This window comes from Syngnathus floridae, chromosome 19 (genome assembly GCF_059516105.1).
Source record: "Syngnathus floridae isolate MCC-2025c chromosome 19, RoL_Sflo_1.0, whole genome shotgun sequence".
In the NCBI taxonomy this organism is placed as follows: Eukaryota; Metazoa; Chordata; class Actinopteri; order Syngnathiformes; family Syngnathidae; genus Syngnathus; species Syngnathus floridae.
The window spans coordinates 5,860,545-5,884,157 of record NC_142431.1 but is presented as its reverse complement, the minus strand read 5'-3'; the positions used below and the strand labels follow the sequence as shown (position 1 = coordinate 5,884,157).

Here is a 23,613-nt window from a genome sequence, read left to right as displayed (position 1 = left end):
CTAGTAGGCAGATATCGTTTTGTGGTACACAGCGACACCTACTGTACAGGAGAGACATAGCTGCCAATAGGCGTCACTGATTTCCAAATGTAAAAAAATTAGGGTAAGTAGTAAAATAAAATAATGAAATTAATGAATAAATGAGACATTTATTTCAAACATTACACAAAAAGTAAATACAGCCCCAAAAGTCTACCCAAGTGCATAAAGAAGTAACTGTTAAATGTTTTGATATCACATCATGAGCCCTATTCTTGAAATAACTCATACACGCACACACACACAAAAAAACACATTATTAACTAATTGTTAGACGAGTGAAAAGGTGCAAACAACTCACGGAGTCTGACTGTGACAGTTATGAGTGTGCTTATAAAGCTAAGGCAGTAACAACAACAGACGAAATCTGTTTCATCATCCCATCCGTTCCTTATCGCTTATCCTCTGACTTGACTTGCCATGGATGTTTGCAAAAAATTTTAACAACATTTTAACTGTTGTGCAAATGCAAACTGTTTCAAAATGAAAACAGCAGCTAAAAGTAACAAAATAAGTTGACTTTTTTTAGCGTGACTCAAACATAAGTGAGACAGTGTAAGTTGACTGTTGCAGCTCTTGTCTATAAAATACATAGCAATATACTTTCAAGAGTTATTTCAATTAAAAACTATAAAATATAAAAGCCCTATTCCTTAACATACTGAGTCTCCAGCAAACTATAAAAATGTATCAAAACGTGATATTACACAAAGTATCCTTTTGATGAGCATTTGACAATGTAATACAAGTTCAACATGTCACCTTTGGTACATTAGCTGCTTCATTCCTTTTTTGGCTGCTCGATGAGTTTACCCTTGTGGTACTTCTGTCCGATCCCGTAGGGGACATGAGCGGAGATAGTGCCCAGTTCCTTAGCGCCCTCGATATGGAACATCTGGTCGTCAAAGTAGATGTGCGGTTTTATCTTTTGCAGCAGGGGCCCTTTAGGGGCTCCGGCCAGGAAAAGAGCCTCGTCAATCTCCAGGCCCCAACTGCGGAGGGTCTTCAGCACCCGAGCTCCTGAGCTGGCGGCGCTCCGGGCTGTGACGAGGAAGGTTCTTATGGGGCAATCCAAACGCTCGTTTTTGGCGAAGAATTTTCTTTGGAGTTTCCCTAAAGCCTCCAGGAAGCACTTCAAGGGACCCTAAAAAGTGTTGATTGACATGACGTCAGTGGATTACAATTAGTGTCCAACTAATATAACCAATGATATATTAGAGTCGAGCAGATACCTGAGCAAGTGGTTTATTCTCAAATTTCTTCTCGTGCTCAAAAAAGCTGTCCAAGCCACTTTGCTTAACGATGATTTCCGACTCATCCGAGAAGAGGACGGCGTCGCCATCGAAAGCCACCCTCAACTGATTGTCGCACAGGTCGTTCTCCGTATCGGGCATGAACATTGTTGCCGCCGCGATGCCTGAAGCAGAAGCATTTAAAAAAAGATGTGTAAAATAAATCAGCATATAAAAGGACAATATGATCTTCACATACCTTCTTCAATGGCCTCTGTGACCTTCTCAGCATCTTTGGAGAGATACAGATTGGTCATGTAAGCTTTCAGGTAGCCTATTGGACTTTTCCCTCCGGTCATACAAAATCTCTCGATGGTCAAGTCTGAAAAAAAGTTCAAAATTGTTAGCAGATCAGCGCCGTTCTGCAGGAAACCAAAAGCCAGCGTACCGTAGTGATTGATGCTGTTGATGAGGCGCACTCCGACTTGAGCGTGGTTGTTAGTCATGAGGACAATGTCGAACAACTCCTCGCCGTCTGGGTAGAGCTCTCTCAACCGAGAGTTGACCGTCATCAAAGCCTGCACGTTGTCAAAAAAAAAAAAAAAAGAAGATAATTGGTAACTGGGGGTTAGCCCTGATTGCTCTATACGACATGCAACTTCCTGATGTTATGCAATCAAGATATTTCAAAAATGTGCTTTGGAAAGAGAACATCAAGTCACCTAAAAGTGTGCACCAAAGTATTCAAATCATTTTAACACCCCTGAAGATGCATAGACACTTATTTTGCATAAAAAGTCATCTTTCCTCATTCTAAACATATTTTGATGTCAGTGGTGGACCTTGAATTTCAGGTTGAGATGCCTGGAAACCCTCAGGTGAATTTATACAACTTGATGGCCTGCCTGGCAACGTGATTCACGACTTGTGAGTCGATCAGCATCACAAAGTGGATCGGGTTACAATCGGGATGATCCTGTGTACTGTACATACAGCTGTGAGACCAACTGAAGCATTCCAAGCACCACACCCTGCAAATATGCATTACCCTGCAGAGGCTTGCTGTCAAATGCCTGCCAGCTCACCTTGACAAATGGGAAAGCAGCTCCTGGCTTCAAAGGCTCATTCTCGTGTTCCACCTGATAGGCAACGTAGCTTTCAACTCCTTCCGTTTCGTAGATGAGCCTCTCCGCCACCATGTTGAAGAGGGTTCGGGAGGACACGGCGATGGTGACAGCATTTTTGGGTTTAGGCTGGTGCAATCAAAGTAGTAACATGAGTACAAGCACAAATAAAAACTTGAAAAACAAAACTGTCATTTCGCTTTTTCGAACTGACAGACTCTAATATAATAAATACGTCAACGCTTCATCTATAAATTTACCGGTCTCGGTTTGTTCGTTTTGAGGTTTTCAAAAAACGCTTTGGCAGCCACCCAGTCTTTCTCCTCCTCTTTCTCCTCTGCGTTATCTTCCACTTCTCTTGACTCGTTGATCTTTATGTCACTCATCTTCTAAAAGGAAAATATAGTTTTGCCAAAGAGCTTTGAGTAAAAGTCAGTCAGGGACAACTGTGAGAAGAAGGAAAAAGGTGTAAAAAAATAAGTTTGCGGAAGCGTAACAAAAGTGGATGGGCGTGTCGTTAAACGCATTGAGCAATAGGCGGAAACCTTTGCCGTGAGGCAGACAGTACATGCTTATTTTTAATTAAAAAAATATAAACAACACACTTTTGTGCTAGTTAATTTCATATTTTTAGAAGCTAGGTTTCTTTTTTTTCTTTTGAGTTCTCACTCGCGTTCTGCCGAAGACCCAAGGTGCGTTCAATGACCACGCAAACAGTCGGAAAACTCAATAAATCAACCAAAAATTAAACGAGTACGTGGAAGCATACAATAATTTAAGATGAATCAATTCAGTAGCCCCCCTTTTTAAAACGATTAACCGTAGACATCATCTGAATTTTTCTGTCTACTTGGGCGTGTTCTTAGCATTTTTAGTAATTTTGAACTATTATTTTTTCATTTATTTAGAAATCGCTCAATTTCGACTTTATTACTACAGTGGTCTACTGCAGCCCATTTGTCATATTGCACAATATCACAGTGTGTATGCATCTCACGCATGAATGAACTCGGTGTGTTTACAAGAAGATCATCACACACCCCCTCCCCTCCCTCACACTTGGTAGGGTCCGGGACGGAGCATGATGGCGGTGGACGGTAAGCGTTCGTTCTCAGGTGATCTGTTCGGGGGGTGGAGATGGGGGAGTGGGGGGCGACTCGTGAAACTTTACTGCGGGACACAGTGACGTCGTGCATCAATGGTGTTTTTATAACGGGGTTGGGTGCGTTTAGGGAAGGGGGTTGTTTTTTTTGCAGGGAGCTACATGGTAGGATGGTGCTGATGTTACAATCGCATCTCTCGGTATGCGCTCGTGCCTGTCAAGTCATTAATGGAGTGGTGCGTTCACGTGGTCCCAGCTTGTAACCAAACTGAATGAAGGCACAATTTGACGAGGACCAATATTTATTTTTTTGCCCATTTGAGCTGCAATTCGGCTTACTATATTCTCACTTGCAGAACACTTTTGTTTTGCTTAGACTATGTTGGTTCACGGATGAATGTTTTGAGTTAATGATGCACCTAGTGACTTCTAAATTACTTTACATAATGTGCATACACACTATATCCATGGTACATATTTATTAGTACATACCATATTTAATACTGTATTCATATTACGTAATCTCTATGACATTTATAATAATCACAAGCCAGCATAGAAATGCTTTCCTCGCCTATTATTGCCTCTCATAAGGCGTCAGACTTTAAAGTGGTGCTCTGTGTTTTGCTGATAGCGACACTTCTTTTGGCATTGGCAAGCTTTAAGCCTGTGAATGAATTGCCTGCAGAGAGTTTTAAGTGATTGGGCCTGAGTGCTTCTGTCAACTGTGCGACAGAAAACGAATCAGCCTCTATTTGGGCCGTTATTTGTTTTGATTCGTATTCTCGCATTGCTTCCACTATATGTGAAGCTGGGGCTGTCATTTATTTCGAGCGAAGAAAAAGCAATCTCCTTTTAAGACTTAATACTAATCTTCATTACCTCATAGTAATAATTTGAAAAGTGTCGTTAATCTTACTGATCACGACTCCCAAAAATCTGCAACTGTCAACATATACTGCAAATGAATATGTACCTTTTGTTACCGCGAGAGGGCGTTCGTGTGCCGGTGTGGTCTCTGTAGCGCTTCTTTCCAGGTTTATATTCCAGAAATGACAAAGGATTGGAATTAAGCCTGCAATTAAATGCAATTAGAAATTACAACAAAAAATTATAACACTTTTGTAAATGTTCATCAATTTCATGTAAGGTGGCACGAGCATCTGTCAGACGTGAAAATCTGCTTCTATTTCTATTTCTCAACTTCTTTCACCAGGCGGTGGGAGGAACTGCGGCGTTCATGAGCTCATCTGCGCACGACGAGGTAACAACGCAAAGCAAGCATGCTACGTCTCCATTTTCCCCTGGTGTTGAAACACTTTTGATTTTGAACTTGGTTGCGTTGACATGTTGCTAAATTATGAATGACGTATCAAGTTTAAATTCAGCAATAAAGAGGTAGCGACTTGTTCATGATTTATTTAGAGTGGAAGTTTTGTACCTGACGGACATGTGTAAGCAACCATTAGCTCCTTTTTAAACAAGCATGTCTTATTTTCCTGCACCATTGAATAATCTAATGAAAACAGAATGTGGCATGACATTAATAAAATTAGCATAAATTAATATTCAGTGACATCACCTAATAATGGCAACTATATTGCAGGTCTCTAGAAAAGCTGCTAATTCAAGATGTGGGGATTTTTACATTCACTCAAAAATCATACAAAAATAATTTTTCATCAATATTTTTGTCTTATTGGTTCGGTTTAAACTAAAATAAAGGCAAATTAGGTATTTATTTTATGGCACCATACATAATGGGTGTTACATTTTTGTAAATAATGGGATGTTTTTGAGGTCAACTCCCTGCATCTCTACTTTCCAGCCTACATGGGCCGAGAGGTCAACTTACCGCAGGGCTTTAAATTATTCAGCCATTGTTGACATTTGCAGTGCAATGCCATATTCGACTCGACTACGAACTTGCTCCAGCGGGGTGACTGGCTGCTCGAGCATTTCCCAAATAGAAGAACTGTCTTTGTCCTTTAGTATCTCGCATAGCAGACTTAGAGGAGTTTCTTGGGAAGTTGTGACTTGAAAGAGGATGTTCAGATGGTAAGACGACTGCATCGCAGGCTTCTTTATCTCTCGTCCCTTCTATGACGTGTGCAACTGTTGTCACGGCGCTGTTTTGTTCTCGCAGATAAATGAACAAGTGTTACTAAATATTTTATGCAGAGTTCAAAGAAGTTTTGTCATTGTCGATATGGCCATGACTGGCTTCCTTTGATCATCCTGAAGCTTCAAAATTATATTTGCTGAATAAACGAGGTTAAGCGAGCTGATTAATGAAAACGTATACTGCGGCGGCGTTAACTCGGTCGACAATGCAGTCTCTTAAAAATAGCGCAGGCATGATTACATGCACCACGTCTGGCCTACATACAGAGCTGCTGCACCTTAGAAGTGGAGAGAGCACCAATTGCCGCAGTAGTCCTGATGAGGATTCTTATTATTTACGTTGTGTAAAGTTGCTCATTAAATAAACCACCCATTTTTTCTTCCCATTTTTCCACCTTGTGCTTTTCTCCTCAGTGTCTCCTGAGCTCCTGGGTGTCCTGTCGTCCATCGGTGCCTTCATGGCACTGATGGCTCTGTTTTTTCTTTACCTCAGCAACAAACTGTCGGTGGACACTGCTGACACGGTGCCGCATCTCAGTGGTTATCACAATAATAACACAGGTAACGCACACATTTGCATTTTCACCTTCTAGGATGCCAGATATAACTGTCACTTTTTTTGGGGGGGTCTTGAGTGGCAGGAAAAATGTGTGAATGAGTGTCAAACAGAACATATGTATATTCTTGCCTCACGGGGAAAAAGAAGTTCTTCAGGTTTATTAGTGTCTGTATCGTATTACGCTGCCCCCGGTGGCCATGGGGCGCAACGTGTCGCTGCCCCTCCCTCCTGCTAATGACGACTTATGCATGTCAGTGTCTGTGATGACCTAACCTGGCAGTCAAGCAGGGCCCTCTACCGAGATGGCCTTCTTCAAGAGCTTCCAGCAGAACCTCCCGACCGTCAACATTTCCTCCATCTTGGACTCGGTCAGCAGCAAAGTGGACGACCTGGCCAACGCCGTCAGCGACGTGACGTACGCCGTCAGCGATCAGCTGACCGAGCAGGTCAACACTATCATCAACAAGGTTCAGGAGGAGGAGGATGTGGAGCAGGAGTCCACCACACAAGATGGGAAATCTGGGAGTAGAAGCACGTGGATGGAAACGACAAGCTTAATAAACAACCAAACTAACGAGGTGGTCGACGCGGAATACGCGCAAAGCCAGCTGGAGTGGGAATGGAGGGACGGATGCTGGAGGGTGAAAAAGACGGAAGCCGAGATAGCCGAGGAAGAGAGGAGGAAGAAGGAGGAGAAGGAGTTGCTGGAGATGAGGGAGCAGAGGAGGAAAGAGAGGAGGGAGAGGCGCTTGGAGAAGGCCGGCGCGATTACAAAGAACGAGGAGATTTCCCAAGAACCACAGGAAGAGGACACAGAAGCTGAGGAATTCAAGAAAACTGAAGAAGAGAGTCAAGGCGAAGACACAATACAGCCCAGTGGACCTGAAGAATGTGATGAACCATCAGGCCCCGAAAGTGAGAGAAGAGTCTCTGACCAGGAAGAGGAAAAGAACAAGCGAGATGAGGAGGACAGGTGCAGCCTTGACAGAGAAGGCGATGATGAGGAGATGCCGGATGCCTCGAAGGTGAAAGTGAAAAAGAAAAAAATGGATAAAAAAAAGGAGAAAGCGGCTAAGAAAGCAGAGAAGGAGGCAAAGAAGAAGGAGAAAGGCAAGAAGCTTAAGAAGAAAGAGGAAAGCAAACAAGGTTAGATGGTGTGCTGCTTGGTTGGATACTTTCAACCTTCTGTCCTTGAAATTTAATGGACTGGACTTTACCAACAATCCATTTTCTTCATTTCTTAGCCCTGCTTTAAATCAGATTTCAGCTTTATAATGTCCAATTATTTTTTTTTCTCTCAGAGGCAGTTTTGACAGACAGTGAGGAGGACAGAAAGCCCGAGCCTGCGGTCCGGGCCGACGTGACCACATTGTGTCGCGGCACAAACAAGGAAGTGACAGAACAGGAAGGCTACAGCAGTGAGGCTTCCAGTGAACATGGTCAGTCTCCAATGTTGCTTGATGACCAAATTAATTTAAGCATAATCTTGGCCATCTTTGTTTTGGTGATGAAAGCAGCCAGCATCATCCAGAAGATAAAGAAAGCGCCTTCGCTCACAGAGGGTCATCCGCCTCCTTACCAGGACCGGGTCCCGGTGACCCGCGTGTCCTCGTCCCGTGGCCGCAGGGGGTCGTCTCCTCAGCGTTGCTCCAGTGAGGCCAGCGTGGACCAGGACACGGAGAGCTACCTCAACAAAGGCTGTGAGGAGGACATACCCAGTGACAGCACGGCTGTGGTGGGGCCTGAGGTGAGCAGAAAGTTCCTGTTCCTGGGCATAGCACATTTTGATACATCACTCATGGCTAAACTTTTTTTTTTTTTTTAGGACAGCTCTGGTCCGCTGCTTCCTTCAGCTTACGAGCCGGAGCCCCTCGCCAAGTACGGCACGCTGGATGTGGCCTTTGAGTACGACTCCAACGAGCAGTGGCTGGCCGTCACGGTCACGGCGGCGACCGACATCCCCGCTCTCAAACAGACAGGCAACATCTCGTGGCAGGTCCACCTCGTCCTGCTACCCACCAAAAAGCAGCGGGCCAAGACGGGCGTCCAGAAAGGCCCGTGTCCTGTCTTCACTGAGACCTTCAAATTCTCCAGAGTGGAGCAGGAGGCGCTGAGCGACTGCGCTGTGCGATTTCGCCTGTACAGCATCAGAAGGATGAAAAAAGAGAAGGTCCTGGGCGAGAAGGTGTTCTATCTCACCAAACTCAACCTGCAAGGGAAAATGGCTCTGCCTGTCACCTTGGAGCCTGGATCAGAACTTACCGTGAGAGCTTTTCATCCAAAGCATGGGAAGTCGTTCTTGTTTGCTGATTCCTCCCCCCCGTATCTTCCTCAGGGTTGCGGCTCAATTGTGAGCGTATCCCGCAGCGGTGGGGCCGTGTCCTATCGCTCAGCCGAGGACACGTCCTCGCCTGAGATCCTCCTGGGCCTCGTGTATAACTCAGTGACGGGGCATCTCTCCGCTGAGGTGATCCAGGGGAGCCACTTTAAAAGCACGCCATCTGATAAACCCGTCAGTAAGTAAATCGGCTTGGCATGCTCGGATCGTCTCCTCCAACTGTTTGGACGCTGTGTGCTGCTCTTCACTTCTTACCTCTCCTTGTTTCCAATCTCGTGTGCCATAGATGGTCTATTTTGTTGTATAAAGCATTTCGTTGGGGGACAGCTTTATATCATGAGAGGTAAGAACCTTGTCAAAATGGTTCAGCCCGATTTCCTACAGAATTCTAATTTATTGAACCGCGAGGGAAATGATTGTGAATTTCCGAGCACTTTTACTGCAGTGTGTGAAGCTTGCTGTCATACTCACTTTCCACCACTTGGTGGCTCTCTCCCAACATCTTCCTTGCAGACACTTACGTGACGGTGACCATGCTGGACTCCAAGGGGAAGGAGATGTCCAAATTCAAGACAGCCGTGTGCCGCGGGCAGCCCAGCCCCGCCTACAAAGAAACCTTCGTCTTCCAAGTGGCGCTTTTCCAGCTGTCCGACGTTTCACTGGTTCTGTCCGTGTTCTGCCGCCGTAGCACCTTGAGGCCCCGGGAACGGCTCGGCTGGGTCTCCTTGGGCCACAGCAGTACCGGCGAGGAGCAGCTGGCCCACTGGACCGAGATGAAGGAGGCTGAGGGCCAGCAGGTGTGTCACTGGCACACGCTCACTGACACTTACTAAAGATTCATTGCATGCAACCGTTTACAATGTGAAGAGCCTTTTCCACGCCACGTAAAAAGATATTTTCTCTCTGTACCTTTTTGGACCAAAGTGCTTGAGGCGGACCGGGCTCCTCCTTTTGCTGCCACCAGCATAGCAGACACTTCACGGGTCACAAGCAAAAACACATTGACTGTTAGAAAAAGAAAAAAAAAAAGGGCCGATGATATATATGCTGCAACTATGTTCACAAGCTGTGCTTTTTCTACAGTTTTTTACATGCATTATGCAAGATCATCTTTTTTTTTTAAATTCAGTCAGGTTTAACAGATTGAAAGAACTCGCAGTCTTCCTTAAGAATCGGGCACAGCTGCTCGGTGAGGGTTAACCAAGTGCAGCTTGTCTTCTCGAATCAATGCAGACTGAGCCTCTTCCATTTTCTGACAAGTGGGTTGAGTCCATTCATGCACAAACACGGCACTTTTTCACACTACGGTGACATATGCATAGCGCCGTGTCGACGGCTTCGTCTTATTTCCTTATTCTGAGTGAACGGAATATCATGAAGAGAAAAAGTATATATTACTGCCGCACTGAGAAGCCAAGAGAGGAGCTAAGTCCACTAGTGAAAGAAAAGAAACATACCTGCTGAATAGAATCTTCACATCTTGTGGTCTGGACACATTTTTCTTTTCAGGTTAGGGACGTCTTCCTGCATGAAATAGCTCACAAACATTCAGCAGAAATGATTTCACAGTGACAAATGACTTTTTTTGTCTCAATCAAAACAGGAGTCAAAAAGATGATGTTAATGTACTTTTTTTTTTTTATTTCCATTTACCTGTCTCCTGCTGGTTCAGAATGAGTCGCATTCCGTGCACTTCCTCAGTGCACATTGCAGAATGATGTAGCATTCCGTAGAAATGTTCCTTGCTCGGAGCCATGGAAAACCAGCTGTGCCACAAACCCAATCCCGAGGGCAGGTTAAAAACATACCAGCCGAACTGTTTAGTGCCTCAGATGGGGTTGTGAAATTAGGTCTTCAATTTAAAAAAATGGAGGAATTCTGCTTGGAAAACTGCCTTCTCAATTTGGACTCCTGCCGTTTTGAAAATATTTGGACACAAGAACACCCCCCTGAGAGGAAAATGGTACAAGCTAGTTTTCCTTGGCCCTCCATTTTATCCATCAAATGTCCTGTCATTATATTGCATGTCAGTCAATTTAAAAAAAAAAAAAGTCAATTATGTATTCAATAAATATACAGGAACCTTGAACTCGACTACGTGTTTCTTAAAAAGCATCCCGACACAAGAACAACGGGATGTAGTTACTTTCTTTTTCAAGACTTTGGAATCACAAACATGAAGTTCAATCGATTACATCGCCGGCGGGCGGGCGGGCGTACCAGACTGCATCGTTCGTACCTGTTTGGCAAAGAAAACATTCATGGAACAATTACTTTGTAAAAAAAAAATTAAAAGTGAAACCAATATGGCAACACTGTAAAGTGACACTTACACATTTGTGTTGTTTGGGACAATTCTATACAAGCGGGTCATACACATATTTAAGAGCTGCGCCTACGTGACTTGACCGTAATACGAATAATTTCTAGTCATCGAGGGGACGGGGGGCAGGATAAACTATCGATAATTAAAATAAAAACCAAAACATGTAGACTAAAAATCAGGTCACAAAAAAAAAAAAACACACAATGCTTGGGGACACACAAACACACACAACAAAAACAGTTGTCGGCTGGTTTCCATGATGAAATTGAGGCAATATGGTGACTAGCTGAACTCAACGCGATTGAGTCCAAACTTTTGTCTTAAGTCCGGTTCAATGGGATGGAAACAAATATCCAAAAACACACACACACAAACAAAAAAAAACTTAATAAAATACATTTGACAATCAGTGCTTCTGCCACATACATGTACCGGACGTACAATTCATTACTGTGAAATGAAACCCAGCAGTCAATAAAACTCAACATAGTTGGCCAAGTAGTTTTCATCTTTTTAGGTCGAGTTCATCCTCATTTCTGTACACTCTGTACAACCGCTTTCAGCAATAGAAAACATCTGTAGTGGTTCACGACAAAGCTTGATGAGAAGGACACGGAAAAAGGACGAAAAGCAATCCACTTGAAGGATTTTTTTCCTTCAGGCTGGCAGTTTTCAGCGTCCATTCGACACGGGGTGTTATTTCCCGTCCTCGGGCCTTTCCGCTAGATGAACTTGAAGCATTTGGTCTTGTCGTGCGGCAGGCGTGTTTTGAAAAGCACGGAATCCACGCGGAACTGCGTGTACAGCAGCGGCATGTAGCCGTACACCTTGACGAAAAAGTTGATGCACTTGTGGCGCTCGTGGAAATGCGAGTCGTCGTGCGACAGGGCCTGGGGGCAACCGGGGCAGCGGAAGGTCCAGCGAGATGTCACCTGAGGGTCAGTTTGAGGAACGGTGAGGACGGAAATACTGTCAAACCTCCAAAAGTTGAACACCACTGACCTTGATTGGCGGTTTGCGGGTGATGTGCGAGACCAGGAAGTTCATTGCGATGTCCTCACAGTTAATGAACTCATCCACCATGTCCCTGATGGCCTGGGGCATCACGTAGGAGTACAAGTAGGCGTAATACTGGTGGGAAAATATATCGAGATATACATCCTGTGAGGTGAAACGACATTTTTTTTTTTCTGGAGGTGGGGGGGAACGAACCTTGTGGAAGAACGCCGCTCCTGTCAGGACCATGGAGAGCTCACAGGAGTAATTAGAGTTGTAAAGCCAGGACTGATGGTTGAGATCCCAGGCGTGATATCGCCCTGGGAAACCCACGATGCGATCTCTGGCCTCTCGCCAAACTCTGAGATAAGGAAAACAAAAGGGGGTCTGTGTGAAAAGAGGGCGGCGAAAGTCAAGGCGTTGCGGCTTTGGCTATTTTCAACCGTCCTAATCTCAGAGCGAGGTAGCATAGCCCGATTTAACAGAATTACAAATTGCCTACTCGATTCCATACAACGTTCACAGAGACTCAAATTTTTGACAAGTTGATTGAATTCCTGTGAGCTTCTTTAATGGCAGGTAGACGCAACAAATTGTTCCTCTCTCGAGGCTCAAGTTGAGCTGGAGCACATTCCAGAGTAATTCTGGAGCACTATGGAGTAATTTTCCTACACATGATGTTAGTGTACATACACGCACGCAAGTCTGGACAAGTTGTGAACCAAGGTAAAGGGGGAAGGGAAGGTTTTTTTTTTTTTAACTTTTCATTAGCTTTCATCAGTCTAACTCGTTTTAGAAATATAGCCCAACTGCAATTTTTGGTACTTAGCCACATTTCTATCTGCATTTAGTATCTGCATTATCAAGTCTAGCCTGTCTAACGAGACTTGCCCCTATAAGCCAACGCAACTGACCTGAAACCAAACATGATCTCATCGTGACGCAAGTGGGCGTCGTCGTCGATGGAAAGGATGGCCTCGGTCTCCACAACATCCCAGGGAAGGAAACGGTTATTCAGGCTGTTCTTCTCGGTGTGGACGACCTGCAGGTGTAAAAAAAAAAAAAAAAAAAAATGGCTTTCAGGTTGTAAAGTGCTGAATGTCCTCGGCAACCAATTGAGCCTAAAACTCACCACAATGGGAAGCCCAATGTCAGGCCACAGAAGGTCATCAGAAGGAGGCTTGGGTGAATTCCAAACGACCACGACCTTGTTGAGGTAAGGCAGTCCATTCAGCCTCTCCAAGGAGTTCATCAGTACTTCCTCCCTCTCATACGTCAGCATGACCACGGTGAATTGTTCCCTGGGAACATTGCCGCCTAAAGATGCCTGGAACTCCTTCCCGGACCCTCCCACGCCTCCGCCGATGGGCCTGAAACCTGTTCCTGAACCCAGGAATTTGGCTTCGGAGGGCAGAACGGGGTCCAGCGGAGTATGGGGGAATAAGTGAAAAGGGCCGGGCGCACGGTTCCATGTCTGGTAAACGTCCACGGCCGTGTATGTGAAGTTGCGGAGATAGCGCGGCGAGGCGTACGGTGGCTCCGTCTCGACCGGACCCAAATCGAGGTCGCCGTTGTCTGCCAAGTTAGCATCGGTACCTGCTAGTTTTCCCGCTTTGTGGGGGATTTCTTGTGCGGGTTCTTCATTAATAGGTGCGGCGGGAATCTGAATCCTGGTGCGAATGTTGGCAAGGATAGTGTTAAGTATGCTCTCCGAGGTGGAAAAGTAAGTCTCCCACAAGAAGCGCCCCTGTCGCCTCATAGCTAACATGTCGTTGTCGGAGAGGCTGCGCAGCAGGAAATGTAATTCCGTCACGCGCGGCTTTGGGACCATGATGGCCGCTTCGCTCCATCGGATAAACTGGTGGTAGGGCAGTTTGGAGTGGTCGCCGAGCACTACGGGGATGGCGCCGACCTCGAGGGCTTCAAAAAGTCTCATTCCGCAGCCCGCCGAGGCAACCAGCTGAGCGTCTCCCGGGGCGATCACCAAGGCGAAAGTCGACGCCTTGAGTACCTCCAGCCTGTCTTCTCGCTCTCCGCATAGAGACCACTCGCTCGGTAAACTTGGCTTGGGGTTTTTACAGGTGAACTCTATGAGCACCTGATCCAACTGACTATCCTGCACGGCTTTCAACGTGCCAATGATGCGGTCGTCATAGTCGGCAGGCGGATCTCCGTCCATCTCCTCCTCGAAGGACTGAGGAGGAATCTCCCGCAAGCTGCTCCTCAGCGACTCCACCCTCTCCCCCTGAAAGGTGAAGAGGTATTTCCTTTTCACAGGTACCTGATGAGGCACGTGCAAGAAGTTGGGTTCGGAGAGCGCGTGAACCAGCGGGGAGGCGACCAAGTCAAAGCCGTCGCGATACTGCTGCTCCAGGTAGGTGGATTGAACGAGCGCCGCTCGGCCCGTGCTGACGTTATACAGGAAATTCTGTGTCAGGGAGTTTCTAGAAAGATGGACGAGTACGTGATTGTGTCCATCCGATCGCCAGTAGGGAAGAGCTTTCAGTTGCTTCTCCAAATCAGACGGATTTGGCGGTAAGGAATTCGGCGACTCCAGCAGCTCTCCGACCAATACCAAATAGAGACAAGCGACGCCGGGGTCATTCGTTACATATATATTATTTTTAGCCGACGTGGCAAACGCCTGCTTAACGAGGGGGTCGATATATTCCCCCCACGGATAGGAGTCCGTGTCATAAACGTAAACTGGAAATCCAGACGTGAGGGGGCAGCGGGCGTAGTCAAAGCAGGTGTGCAGGCGGCAGGACCGTGACGATTTGGGCGGCGGCAACCCCGGGTCTTCCTTGTCGGGAAGTAACCGGACAGGCAAGGACAGTTTTGGCTGGTTTTGGGCCATGAGTTCTTTGTAGGAATGCTCCGTCTGACTGATAACATTCTTCAATTGCAGCAGGTCCTGCTTGGCACTGTCGATGCTCCTCTTGCAAGCCTCGATGCGCAGGTTGAGCCTGGCGATCTCCCCGTTGAGCTCCTGCCTCTTGGCCTCCAGCTGCAGCAGCTCCTCGCTGACCGACTCGCGTATGCGGCACAGATCTTGCACGTGTTTGGCCTCGCACAGTTCGCCGCCGGGCCTGGGCCCGAAGATCCGCTTATCGGGACTCCCGGCTTCATCGATGGTGGTGAGGTAGTAGTGGGCAATGAGCGGGAAGAACACCAGAATAAAGAAAAGCATGAAACTGAGCCAGGTGAGACGCACCCGCCTCAGCACCCACGGCTGTCCGCCGCCCCCGAGTCCGCCGCTGTTGCGCTGCATTCTTAACTCAGTCTCGTCTCTTCAAGAAATCAACCCTTAGGGGTTCTGTAGCAGCCATGATTGGACCTTGTCAGGCAGAGGAGGTGGATATTATTTCATCAAGTGTTGTGATTCTCCCCAAAAAACAATTTGCTTCTTTTTTTTCTGAGTTCTGTGGAATATCAACAAAGAACCCGTCAGATGTATCTTACTATATGACGGCCTAAACGAGCTTAGGCCATTTTTCTGTAATGCTCTTCTTTCAAATCAAGTCAGGAAACAGTTCCACTTCTGAGGAGGGGCACCCCTCAGTGGGTGATGAGGGGCGGCCATGTTGACTCAAGGAGAGGTAAAACCGGGTGGCCCGGTTGCTTCCATCTGTAGTCCAAGCATTTTCCGACTCTGGGAAAATTGTCGTCTCACACGGGGAACCTGTGGAAAGGACGGATAGAAAAAGAGGCAGCTTGAGTTGACATGTTTGCTAACCGAAAGAGCTTGTCACAATTTTATCACTTCCTGCCAAACCTGATTGAGTTGCTAATTGGATCTTAGTAAGCATAACGCAACATTCAGACCTTGTTTACATCCAATTTTAATGACACTTTTTTATGAAACCAGATTCAAGGGCACTAGTGTGAACCCGCCCAACTAAAATCAGATTCTAGAAAATAATTCAAAGTTGTTTAGGGTGCGGTCAATCCGAAAAGACACACGACCTTAAGAATGCTGCTTGGCATCCTGCTGCTTGGCATCCTGCTGCTTACTCCTGCATGTTTGTGTGACAAACATACAAGACCTGATTACGTTTAGCATGAGTACAGTGACACTGAGGTAATGGCCGACAGATGTTGGCAAATCTTCCACAGCTCGGCCTAATCTGTGGCCCAAAAGCCGCCGAGGGACACAAGACAGAGACAGACTTCTGACGCTGATTTAATGCCTTCCCCAAAAAATAACCCAATTTGAAATATGGGCTGCGGAGGTGAAACAACAAAATGTCATCCCATCTGCTGGGACTCCAAACGACCCTGGTGAATTTGTGTCTGAGCTGGCTCATTGCTCTTGCGGAATACCCTTGTCGTCATTAACTGTGATCGAGGATGTGCAGACGGGCCACTCGGTCTGGAGGAAACATGGAGGCGGAGCAGCTGCCGGGGAAGGGCAGGGTTACAAAGGACACGGCTGCTGAGATGAAACCATGACTCAACGATTCACAATTTGTCTTCTGCATTGTTTTACTAATTACCGTGTCGTACAAGGACAGTGGAGCCTCGGTTTTCGACCACAATCCATTCCAGAAGGCTGTTCAAGAAGTTCGAATTACGAATCATGTTTTCCCATTACAAATAATGGGAAAAAAAATAATCCGTTCCAAGCAAAAAAACCCGCCTTTTTAAAGCATTTTTTCATTTGCGCATTTTTGTCCGATCGCGCAACTGCAGCGCACCGCCGACCGCGCAACTGCACCGGGCTGGTCGCATTATTGTGACAGAGCGGTCGCTAAAATTTAGAAAATATTTTTAAAGTCCTAATGGACTTTCCAAAATTTAAGTTACATTCAGAGTAACGAGAATGTAATAACGAACGGAGTCAGTTGGCATGCGGGTACTCTCGGCTCATCTCGCGAGGTTCGACAACCGAATTTCGTCCGACATCCGAAGCAAAAAAAAAAAAAAAAAAATCTCGAATTTTTTTGTTTGAATACCGATTTGTTCGAGAACCGGGACGTTCTAAAACTGAGGCTCCACTGTATTACGATTTATTTAGCAAATATTTCTAACAACTTTTTTAAAATAAACAGCTTGCTGTTGGAATGCATATTTATCTTTTTTGATTGCAAAATGAACAAATCCAGTCAATGAATTAAGTCATAATCAAATTTGCAGCGCCTGAAATGTAATAAGCATCACATGGTGGCTAATTGCTCCGTATGACTAGAAGCAAATGCCACCGTTGTACCTTGGCTCTCATGGAACCGTTTCACTCTCATTTGGCTATTTTCAGCAAAATAAATGTTATCTTGGCCTGGCAGCGGCCGTCACTGAAGAATCCTCTTGAGAGGCTCAGCTCGCCAAACAAACCAGACCATAACAGATTGACTCAGGCCCGCCGACAGCTGCCAAAGCATCCGGAAAGCCTCATCTTCTGATGGATAGTGAGAGAGGAACCAGGGTGATTAATTCTTGACATGACAAAGTGACGAACTGACAAGTTGTCAACTGGGTGTTTCGCCTCACGCAAGTTACAACCAGTTTCAGAAATAACCATGATGAAACAAATCGCTGCTGTTGTGACACGGATGACGCAGAGAAATCAGCTCTGGAAGCAGATGGTTATTTAAACAGGAAGAGAGTTTAGCTACCATTCTGTGGTTTTTGAGGACATGCTTGTGCAAGGAGGCAGCAGCTGCATTTGGTGAATCAGTCAGAGGCGATGACGGCAGATGGCAGATCCAAAATCATACCCCATCGCCCTTGTTGCAGCTCTTTCCGCTACAGCAAAAAGTGCAAACTCCATCTACCATCATGAAGGCGTATGGAATTTATTATTTTTCTCCAGATCCAATTATAAGCATCTCTATTCAGGTTGACTATAATGGAAGATCACAAGAGCGCCGATGCTGCTATTGTTCCGTGCTGTAATGAAAGGGCTATTGATTTTGAAATGACAGGCAATGTCAATCAGGACATTAAGAAAAATCCATAACGTTTTTCACAATGCAGTCCCGACCTACAACATTGACTGTACAGTTGAGTGAGTTCTACATTTTTCAATCAATTTCAACAAACAGAGTCCAGTTGCCACAATTCAAGCTTTGCCGTGACCTTGATGACTGAGAATGCCCACAAGCACATTACATCAATATGATAACAGGCTCCAAGTCAAACAAGATCAGCAGATGAATTTCCCACTAGGGAGACATAAGAGCACGCTAATGCACCAAAACTGCATGACCACAAACCTCAAACTATCCTTAATTAACAATCTTTAAGCAAGCTATTCCTGCTGAGTGTGCTAGCACATCATCTTTTGGGTCCGAACAGGGTACCATATGGCTGAAGTTAGTGAACGGTCTTCTCCTGCTTTTACTGAACCGTTAAAATCCTGCAGAGACTTGTGCACAATGTGAGTTATTTCTAAGCTTTTGAAACGAGTTCCCGCCATTCCTAAATCATAGCTTCTTGTGAGCAGTTCAGCTTTATGTCCAATTAAATAGTCCCAGATTTAATAATGATCAAATTAGGTGGTGCACATATTTTGAATTGTCCTTAGTTGTCCACTGGATATTTGTTCTGTTCTATTTTTATTCATCTTTTAATTCACTGTGTTTTCTATTTAAATGTGCATTGTATATAAAGAAAGCAGAAATTAATTTCATATCCACTTGTATATCATTAAATGGATGTAAAATTATCCGTTGGGGTAGAAAGCTAAGTTCTGTTCATATCACCAAGGACTACTGTTACAATTTTAACAATTCCCAAAATATCATTTTTCATGAGTACCAACGACGTATTTAGTCTAAGCACGCACGCACTCACTCACACGACTTGGCAGCATATCACGAGGAGTTTTACCCAATAGCCACTGGTGAGTTCACTGTCAATTAATTGTAATACACAATCTATAAACATGGAATATGAAGGTAGAGGCATAAACATCTGCTGGCCACTTGAGCTATGCTGGCCCAGGAATGTTAGCTTCAGTTGCTACTCACCAGGTTGAACGGGAGGTCCAAAAAAGACCCAAAAAAAACAAACAACAGTCGCGACAAGGGTTTGAGACTCCTAATTCCTTCTGTTGCGTTAATTTGAAACGAATGGACGCTCAGGACATCAGAACAATGTCGCGGAGGAGCTCATAGCATCATCATTAAAAACTGCATTCTTGCTGCTACCGCAGCGCAAACAGGGACGCCGCGCCGCGAGGCATTGTGGGAAATCAGGCTGCCATCTTTCGGTTATAAGAGTACTGCAAGAGTCTTAACAATTCAATAATTGAATATTCTTAAGAAGAAAATATGTGGTTATCGACTGAAAAAAATCATAAATATTTAAAATTTAAATATTTTTACTAGGACAGAGTATTAAGTACTTAGTACTTGTATAATAGCTGTCCGTCCATCGTCATCCGCCCGGCTAGCTCAGTCGGTAGAGCATGAGACTCTTAATCTCAGGGTCGTGGGTTCGAGCCCCACGTTGGGCGGCTTCAACTTTTCTTTTTCCCTTCTTTGACAGGCATTATCACATTACGTGTTATTTTGTAAGTCCAATTGGATGAACGAAACCAGATATTTTGAGAACCACTAAAATGCCACATGACATGCTATTGTCATGGTAACCGCTCACTGTAACGCTATGTCAATTACAATCGTCCACAGTGAAATGACTATAAAGATTATCACTTCTCAATTGTGAACGAGGTGAAGGAATTTGTGAGTATAAAGCGGTTCGCTTATGGATAAGTAGATGGATGGTATTTGAACTATTTCTGTCATGCCAATAGGGGCGCTAGGGAGTTTCTCATAATGCAAATTTACAAAATATAAACCGAAGAAAACACGAAGCCAGTCGCTGTTTGATGACGAAATCCACACGCGTGTTGGGAAAATGGAAAGAAAACAAATGTCAGCTTTCTCCATGTATCAAACGCTACCAGCTGGACTTTCGTCTGCTGGTACGAAGCGTTCATTGCAGGTAAAAGTGATGAAAAAAAAAAAAAAAGGTGGTTTTGCCACTTTTCTAACAATGTGAGGTTGGAAACGTATGTGTGCCCAGGAAAACATGTATTATTCTTTATTTTCTGGAGAGTGATTGCAGTGATTGTTTGTTTGTTGACTACTTAGTCCCAGAAATAATCGATTTTTTTAACATACTCCTGCATGTATGTATGGTGCATGACTGCCTTTGTTTTTAATCTTGTTTCATTATCTAGGTGGCAGCTAAGAAAAAGAAAAGAGTGAATGACAATGTTATTACCGCAAGTCAAGGGAAAAAGAAGAAAATGAAAGCCAAGAATCATGCAGCGGAGGTTGCCATACCGAGACTGTCCGAAGTAAGTTTGCCTTGTTAAACGACTCAAATCTACTTTGATCCAATCTGTTTGAGGATCTGTTATGCACCATGTACAATGTGGTTAAAATTTGAAGAATTGTTGTGTTTCAAACCCAGCCAAAGTGTGTCAACGCTGGTGAGGAGGCCCTAAATGTGTTACTCGCTGAGTTGGCACAAATGAACAACAGCAAGGAACGGGCCAGCAAGCTTTTCCAGTGGCTGATCAACCCAATTCCCAGCAAGGCCTTCTTCAGGTAATTTGTTGATACATGATCATCTTCATCATACTTTACTGTACTTGTTTTCACCTCCAAGGGAAACATGGGAGAAGAAACCTGTTCTTGTTCAGCGTAAAAATCCAAATTACTACAAGGGATTATTCTCCACAGAAGAGTTTGATCGCATTCTTCGACAGGTAAGAATTCCAAACACCCCCATATGCTGTTGACGGAATTCTTGAATCCTTTTTATTTCAAATAAAGGAGGATGTTCAGTATGGCGTGAATTTAGATGTCACAAGCTACACGGATGGCAAGAGAGAAACGCACAACCCTCCTGGTAGAGCTTTACCATACACAGTTTGGGATTTCTATGAGGTACACAATTATTCAAAAATATTCCATCTTAATGTCAAGTACTAAAAAAAAAAAAACTTCTCCAGAGTGGCTGCTCCCTCCGGATGCTGAATCCACAGGCGTTCTCCTCAACTGTATGGAATGTCCTGTCCATCCTGCAGGAGCATTTTGGCAGCATGGCAGGCGCCAATGTGTACGTAAGCACGTCTACACACGGAACAATAGAAGATTTTAATCCTAATGTTTTATCACCTCAGTTACCTTACACCACCCGGAACACAAGGATTCGCCCCACATTACGATGACATTGAGGCTTTTGTCATTCAGTTGGAGGGAAAGAAGCACTGGAGAGTCTACAACCCAAGGTGAGAAAAAAAAAACATACACATAAAATGTGCTGTGGTTATAAAGAGTATTTACTTTCCTTAAGGTCAGACGACGAAGTCCTGCCTGTGCTTTCAAGTCGTAAGTACAACAATAAAAAAATTTGACTTTAGATACTTTTGGTTGTATTTCCATCACTCTATTATTTTGCATTTCCAGCCAATTTTACGCAGGCAGAAATTGGGAAGCCTATTCTGGAGGTGGTGCTGGAGGCAGGAGATCTACTTTATTTTCCACGAGGGTTCATCCACCAGGGCAACTGCCTCTCGGATGCACACTCGCTTCATATTACCGTCTCCTCCTACCAGAAGAACAGCTGGGGAGATTTGCTGCAGAAGGTAATGGACTCATTCCTATTCCACAAACTCCATTTTTTTACATTTTCCCGCTCTCTTTCCAGATGGTTCCCACTGCTCTTGAAATTGCAATGGAGGAGGATGTGGAGTTCAGACAGGGCTTACCTCTGGACTACCTCTCCTACATGGGCGTTCAAAACTCCGACAAGGTCTGCTCTCTCTTCATCTGACGTCAACAATTCATTTTTTCATTTTTGCTCACCTTAGTTTTCCATCTTACAGGATGATCCACGCAGGGCAGTATTCTTCTCCAAAATCGATAACTTAATGAACAAGCTTAGGAATTTTTCCGCAGTCGACGCAGCTGTGGATCTTAAAGCCAGAGAGTTTCTTCATGATTGCTTGCCTCCAAAGCTCACTGCAGGTGAGGCCATTTTAGTTCACAGTTAAAATGCATCTTTTTAATTCTCTTAAATTAACCCCCCACCTCCCGTAGAGGAAGCAGCCAGAAGTGTGCACAAAGCACCTGCTCGGTGGGAGGATGGAAGCGTAAAGGACGTAGGTGCTTACATCACTAGCCAAACTCGAGTCGGACTCCTCAGAGCAGGCTGTGCTAGGTAATTTGTTTTACGTTTTCAGATTTTTAGCTCGCAGTATTCACATTTCTTATTTCCTAAGGCTCTGCAGCGATGGCGACGCCGTCCATCTTTACTACACCACCGACAACTCTAGAGTTTATCACAAAGAGGAGCCGAAAAGCTTTGAAATAAAACCTGAGGTAAAAATTGGAGTTTTCTTACATTTACTTTTTTTCTTCCAAATATTTTCTAAAATATTTTCCTTCCTCCAGTACACGGATGCAGTTGAGTTTCTGATCCACTCCTATCCTCAATTTGTGAGTGTAGGAAGTTTCCCGTGCGATTCAATGCAAGAGAAGGTTTGTGTTTTTGTTGTGATTATAATCCAGATTTTTTTTTTTGTTCAGCGAATGGATGTTGGCTCATGTTACACGTGCTTCTTTTCCTCAGATCTCTTTGGCTGAGCTACTTTTTAAGAATGGAGTCATCCGGAAGGAATCACTTCCATAGTGCCATCAATTTCTTCACATGACATTATTTGGGGTAGAAATAATCAACCACCAAATATGAATCTCCAAATGCGTTCCAAGTAAATATGATAATGACTGAGAAAGGTTTTTTTAATAAAGACAACAGAGTTTGATGGGAACGTACATTTATTGTTGGTTGATACAACTGAGAAATAAAGACATGAGTCTTTTTTTTTTTTTTTTAAATATTTGAGCGCCAACCCTAAGCCATTTACACCGCAGAAATAGTGGACAAACACTGGGGTTATAAAATCTACTTCCAAGTCACCTCCTCACCAGGTTTCAGCTCCCTGCAGAGAAGCAAATACAAATATCAACACATTTGCTTTGAGAGTTAACCTCAGACTATATTGTAAAATGCAACAAGATTCTCCAACCTGCTGTATAAAATACTTTTGTTCCTGAAGGCGGTCAGCTTCTGGTCCTGTTGCTTGTCAAGGTACCATCCAATCACAAAACCCATGGGCACCAGCAAGTTCATCCAGTGCTCACGGGCGAAAGCTGCAATGTTGACCATGCTTGCTGTAAATAAATAGTAGTGAGATCAATTAAAAGAAAATTATTTAAAATCTTTGACATACCCCTCTCCATACATATGAAGGATAAAGAATAACATTAAATATGAAACTACACCATTTGGAGTGATGGGGGTTCTGTTTTATGCACAAAAAGGCATATGAAACATTTGATCACAAATTAGATTGTTAGGTAGACCCTGCAGGGACACACTTGTTAAAAATGTTTGGTTTACACTCTACAACTTTACTGACAGCTCCACACACTAGCAAAACGCCTAGCCTAGCTATTAGCGCTATGCGGAATACTTGTTTAATAATTACTCAGAGTATAGCAATAGATACAACACAGTTATGCCAACAAACATTTAAGGACGTAAATAGTCGTTGAGCAAAGTTTTATTTTACAAAAAGTTACCTTTTGTTTACAGAAAGCTCCGTACGGCTCTCTGCTATACACTCACCAGACAGAGGACATTGGACTGAACCATCTGTGCCGACAAAAGTGGGTTTGTGGAAGCAAGTTAAGGGCCTCCAAATAATACATTAAATGAGTCTTTATGGACTCTATACATTCAGTTTATGATTTTA

At 44.4% G+C, this 23,613-nt stretch overlaps 6 protein-coding genes and 1 non-coding gene across 15 annotated transcripts; 4 read left to right on the top strand and 3 right to left on the bottom strand.

The window, feature by feature from the left end:
• Positions 1-129: 129 nt before the first annotated feature.
• LOC148381860 (cytosolic 5'-nucleotidase 1A-like) lies at positions 130-9,493 on the bottom strand. 2 transcript variants are annotated; one of them, XM_088362414.1, is made up of 10 exons: positions 9,428-9,493; positions 7,760-9,347; positions 6,454-6,699; positions 4,474-4,572; positions 2,656-2,784; positions 2,357-2,524; positions 1,720-1,849; positions 1,531-1,653; positions 1,272-1,456; positions 130-1,183 (listed from the first exon to the last, which is right to left on the bottom strand). In XM_088362414.1, exons 5-10 carry the CDS (start codon positions 2,779-2,781, stop codon positions 821-823), a joined length of 1,095 nt encoding a protein of 364 aa, XP_088218540.1. In that variant the 5' UTR covers positions 2,782-2,784; positions 4,474-4,572; positions 6,454-6,699; positions 7,760-9,347; positions 9,428-9,493; the 3' UTR covers positions 130-820. The 2 variants fall into 2 exon arrangements, with proteins under 2 accessions (XP_088218540.1, XP_088218539.1); XM_088362413.1 differs by lacking the exons at positions 4,474-4,572; positions 6,454-6,699; positions 7,760-9,347; positions 9,428-9,493 and having other exon boundaries at positions 2,656-2,913.
• LOC148381861 (synaptotagmin-14-like) lies at positions 3,415-6,214 on the top strand. Its single transcript, XM_088362418.1, has 3 exons — positions 3,415-3,492; positions 4,714-4,761; positions 6,036-6,214. Exons 1-3 carry the CDS (start codon positions 3,477-3,479, stop codon positions 6,212-6,214), a joined length of 243 nt encoding a protein of 80 aa, XP_088218544.1. The 5' UTR covers positions 3,415-3,476.
• LOC148381859 (synaptotagmin-14-like) lies at positions 6,482-10,607 on the top strand. Of its 6 annotated transcripts, XM_088362410.1 has the most exons (8): positions 6,482-7,326; positions 7,482-7,619; positions 7,695-7,927; positions 8,006-8,443; positions 8,516-8,696; positions 8,805-8,861; positions 9,032-9,315; positions 9,443-10,607. In XM_088362410.1, exons 1-8 carry the CDS (start codon positions 6,483-6,485, stop codon positions 9,485-9,487), a joined length of 2,220 nt encoding a protein of 739 aa, XP_088218536.1. In that variant the 5' UTR covers position 6,482; the 3' UTR covers positions 9,488-10,607. The 6 variants fall into 6 exon arrangements, with proteins under 6 accessions (XP_088218536.1, XP_088218537.1, XP_088218533.1 ...); XM_088362411.1 differs by having other exon boundaries at positions 7,698-7,927; positions 9,032-10,607; XM_088362407.1 differs by having other exon boundaries at positions 7,698-7,927; positions 8,006-8,696.
• On the bottom strand, positions 10,134-19,009 carry extl3 (exostosin-like glycosyltransferase 3). Of its 2 annotated transcripts, XM_088362404.1 has the most exons (6): positions 18,809-19,009; positions 12,973-15,522; positions 12,755-12,882; positions 12,057-12,201; positions 11,847-11,975; positions 10,134-11,776 (listed from the first exon to the last, which is right to left on the bottom strand). In XM_088362404.1, exons 2-6 carry the CDS (start codon positions 15,109-15,111, stop codon positions 11,567-11,569), a joined length of 2,751 nt encoding a protein of 916 aa, XP_088218530.1. In that variant the 5' UTR covers positions 15,112-15,522; positions 18,809-19,009; the 3' UTR covers positions 10,134-11,566. The 2 variants fall into 2 exon arrangements, with proteins under 2 accessions (XP_088218530.1, XP_088218531.1); XM_088362405.1 differs by lacking the exon at positions 18,809-19,009 and having other exon boundaries at positions 12,973-15,746.
• A 214-nt stretch (positions 19,010-19,223) lies between these two features.
• trnak-cuu (transfer RNA lysine (anticodon CUU)) lies at positions 19,224-19,296 on the top strand. Its single transcript has one exon. It is a non-coding gene; the product is annotated as a tRNA-Lys (tRNA).
• A 360-nt stretch (positions 19,297-19,656) lies between these two features.
• riox1 (ribosomal oxygenase 1) lies at positions 19,657-22,620 on the top strand. 2 transcript variants are annotated; one of them, XM_088362307.1, is made up of 15 exons: positions 19,657-19,787; positions 20,026-20,145; positions 20,262-20,398; positions 20,460-20,559; positions 20,627-20,740; positions 20,806-20,912; positions 20,977-21,084; positions 21,150-21,184; positions 21,263-21,441; positions 21,504-21,608; positions 21,682-21,823; positions 21,896-22,016; positions 22,078-22,177; positions 22,250-22,336; positions 22,428-22,620. In XM_088362307.1, the coding sequence occupies exons 1-15, from the start codon at positions 19,701-19,703 to the stop codon at positions 22,485-22,487; spliced, it is 1,602 nt and encodes a 533-aa protein (XP_088218433.1). In that variant the 5' UTR covers positions 19,657-19,700; the 3' UTR covers positions 22,488-22,620. The 2 variants fall into 2 exon arrangements, with proteins under 2 accessions (XP_088218433.1, XP_088218432.1); XM_088362306.1 differs by having other exon boundaries at positions 22,078-22,336.
• Positions 22,616-23,586, bottom strand: ndufb1 (NADH:ubiquinone oxidoreductase subunit B1). Its single transcript, XM_088362309.1, has 3 exons — positions 23,441-23,586; positions 22,885-23,029; positions 22,616-22,797 (listed from the first exon to the last, which is right to left on the bottom strand). Exons 2-3 carry the CDS (start codon positions 23,022-23,024, stop codon positions 22,761-22,763), a joined length of 177 nt encoding a protein of 58 aa, XP_088218435.1. The 5' UTR covers positions 23,025-23,029; positions 23,441-23,586; the 3' UTR covers positions 22,616-22,760.
• Positions 23,587-23,613: the final 27 nt, after the last annotated feature.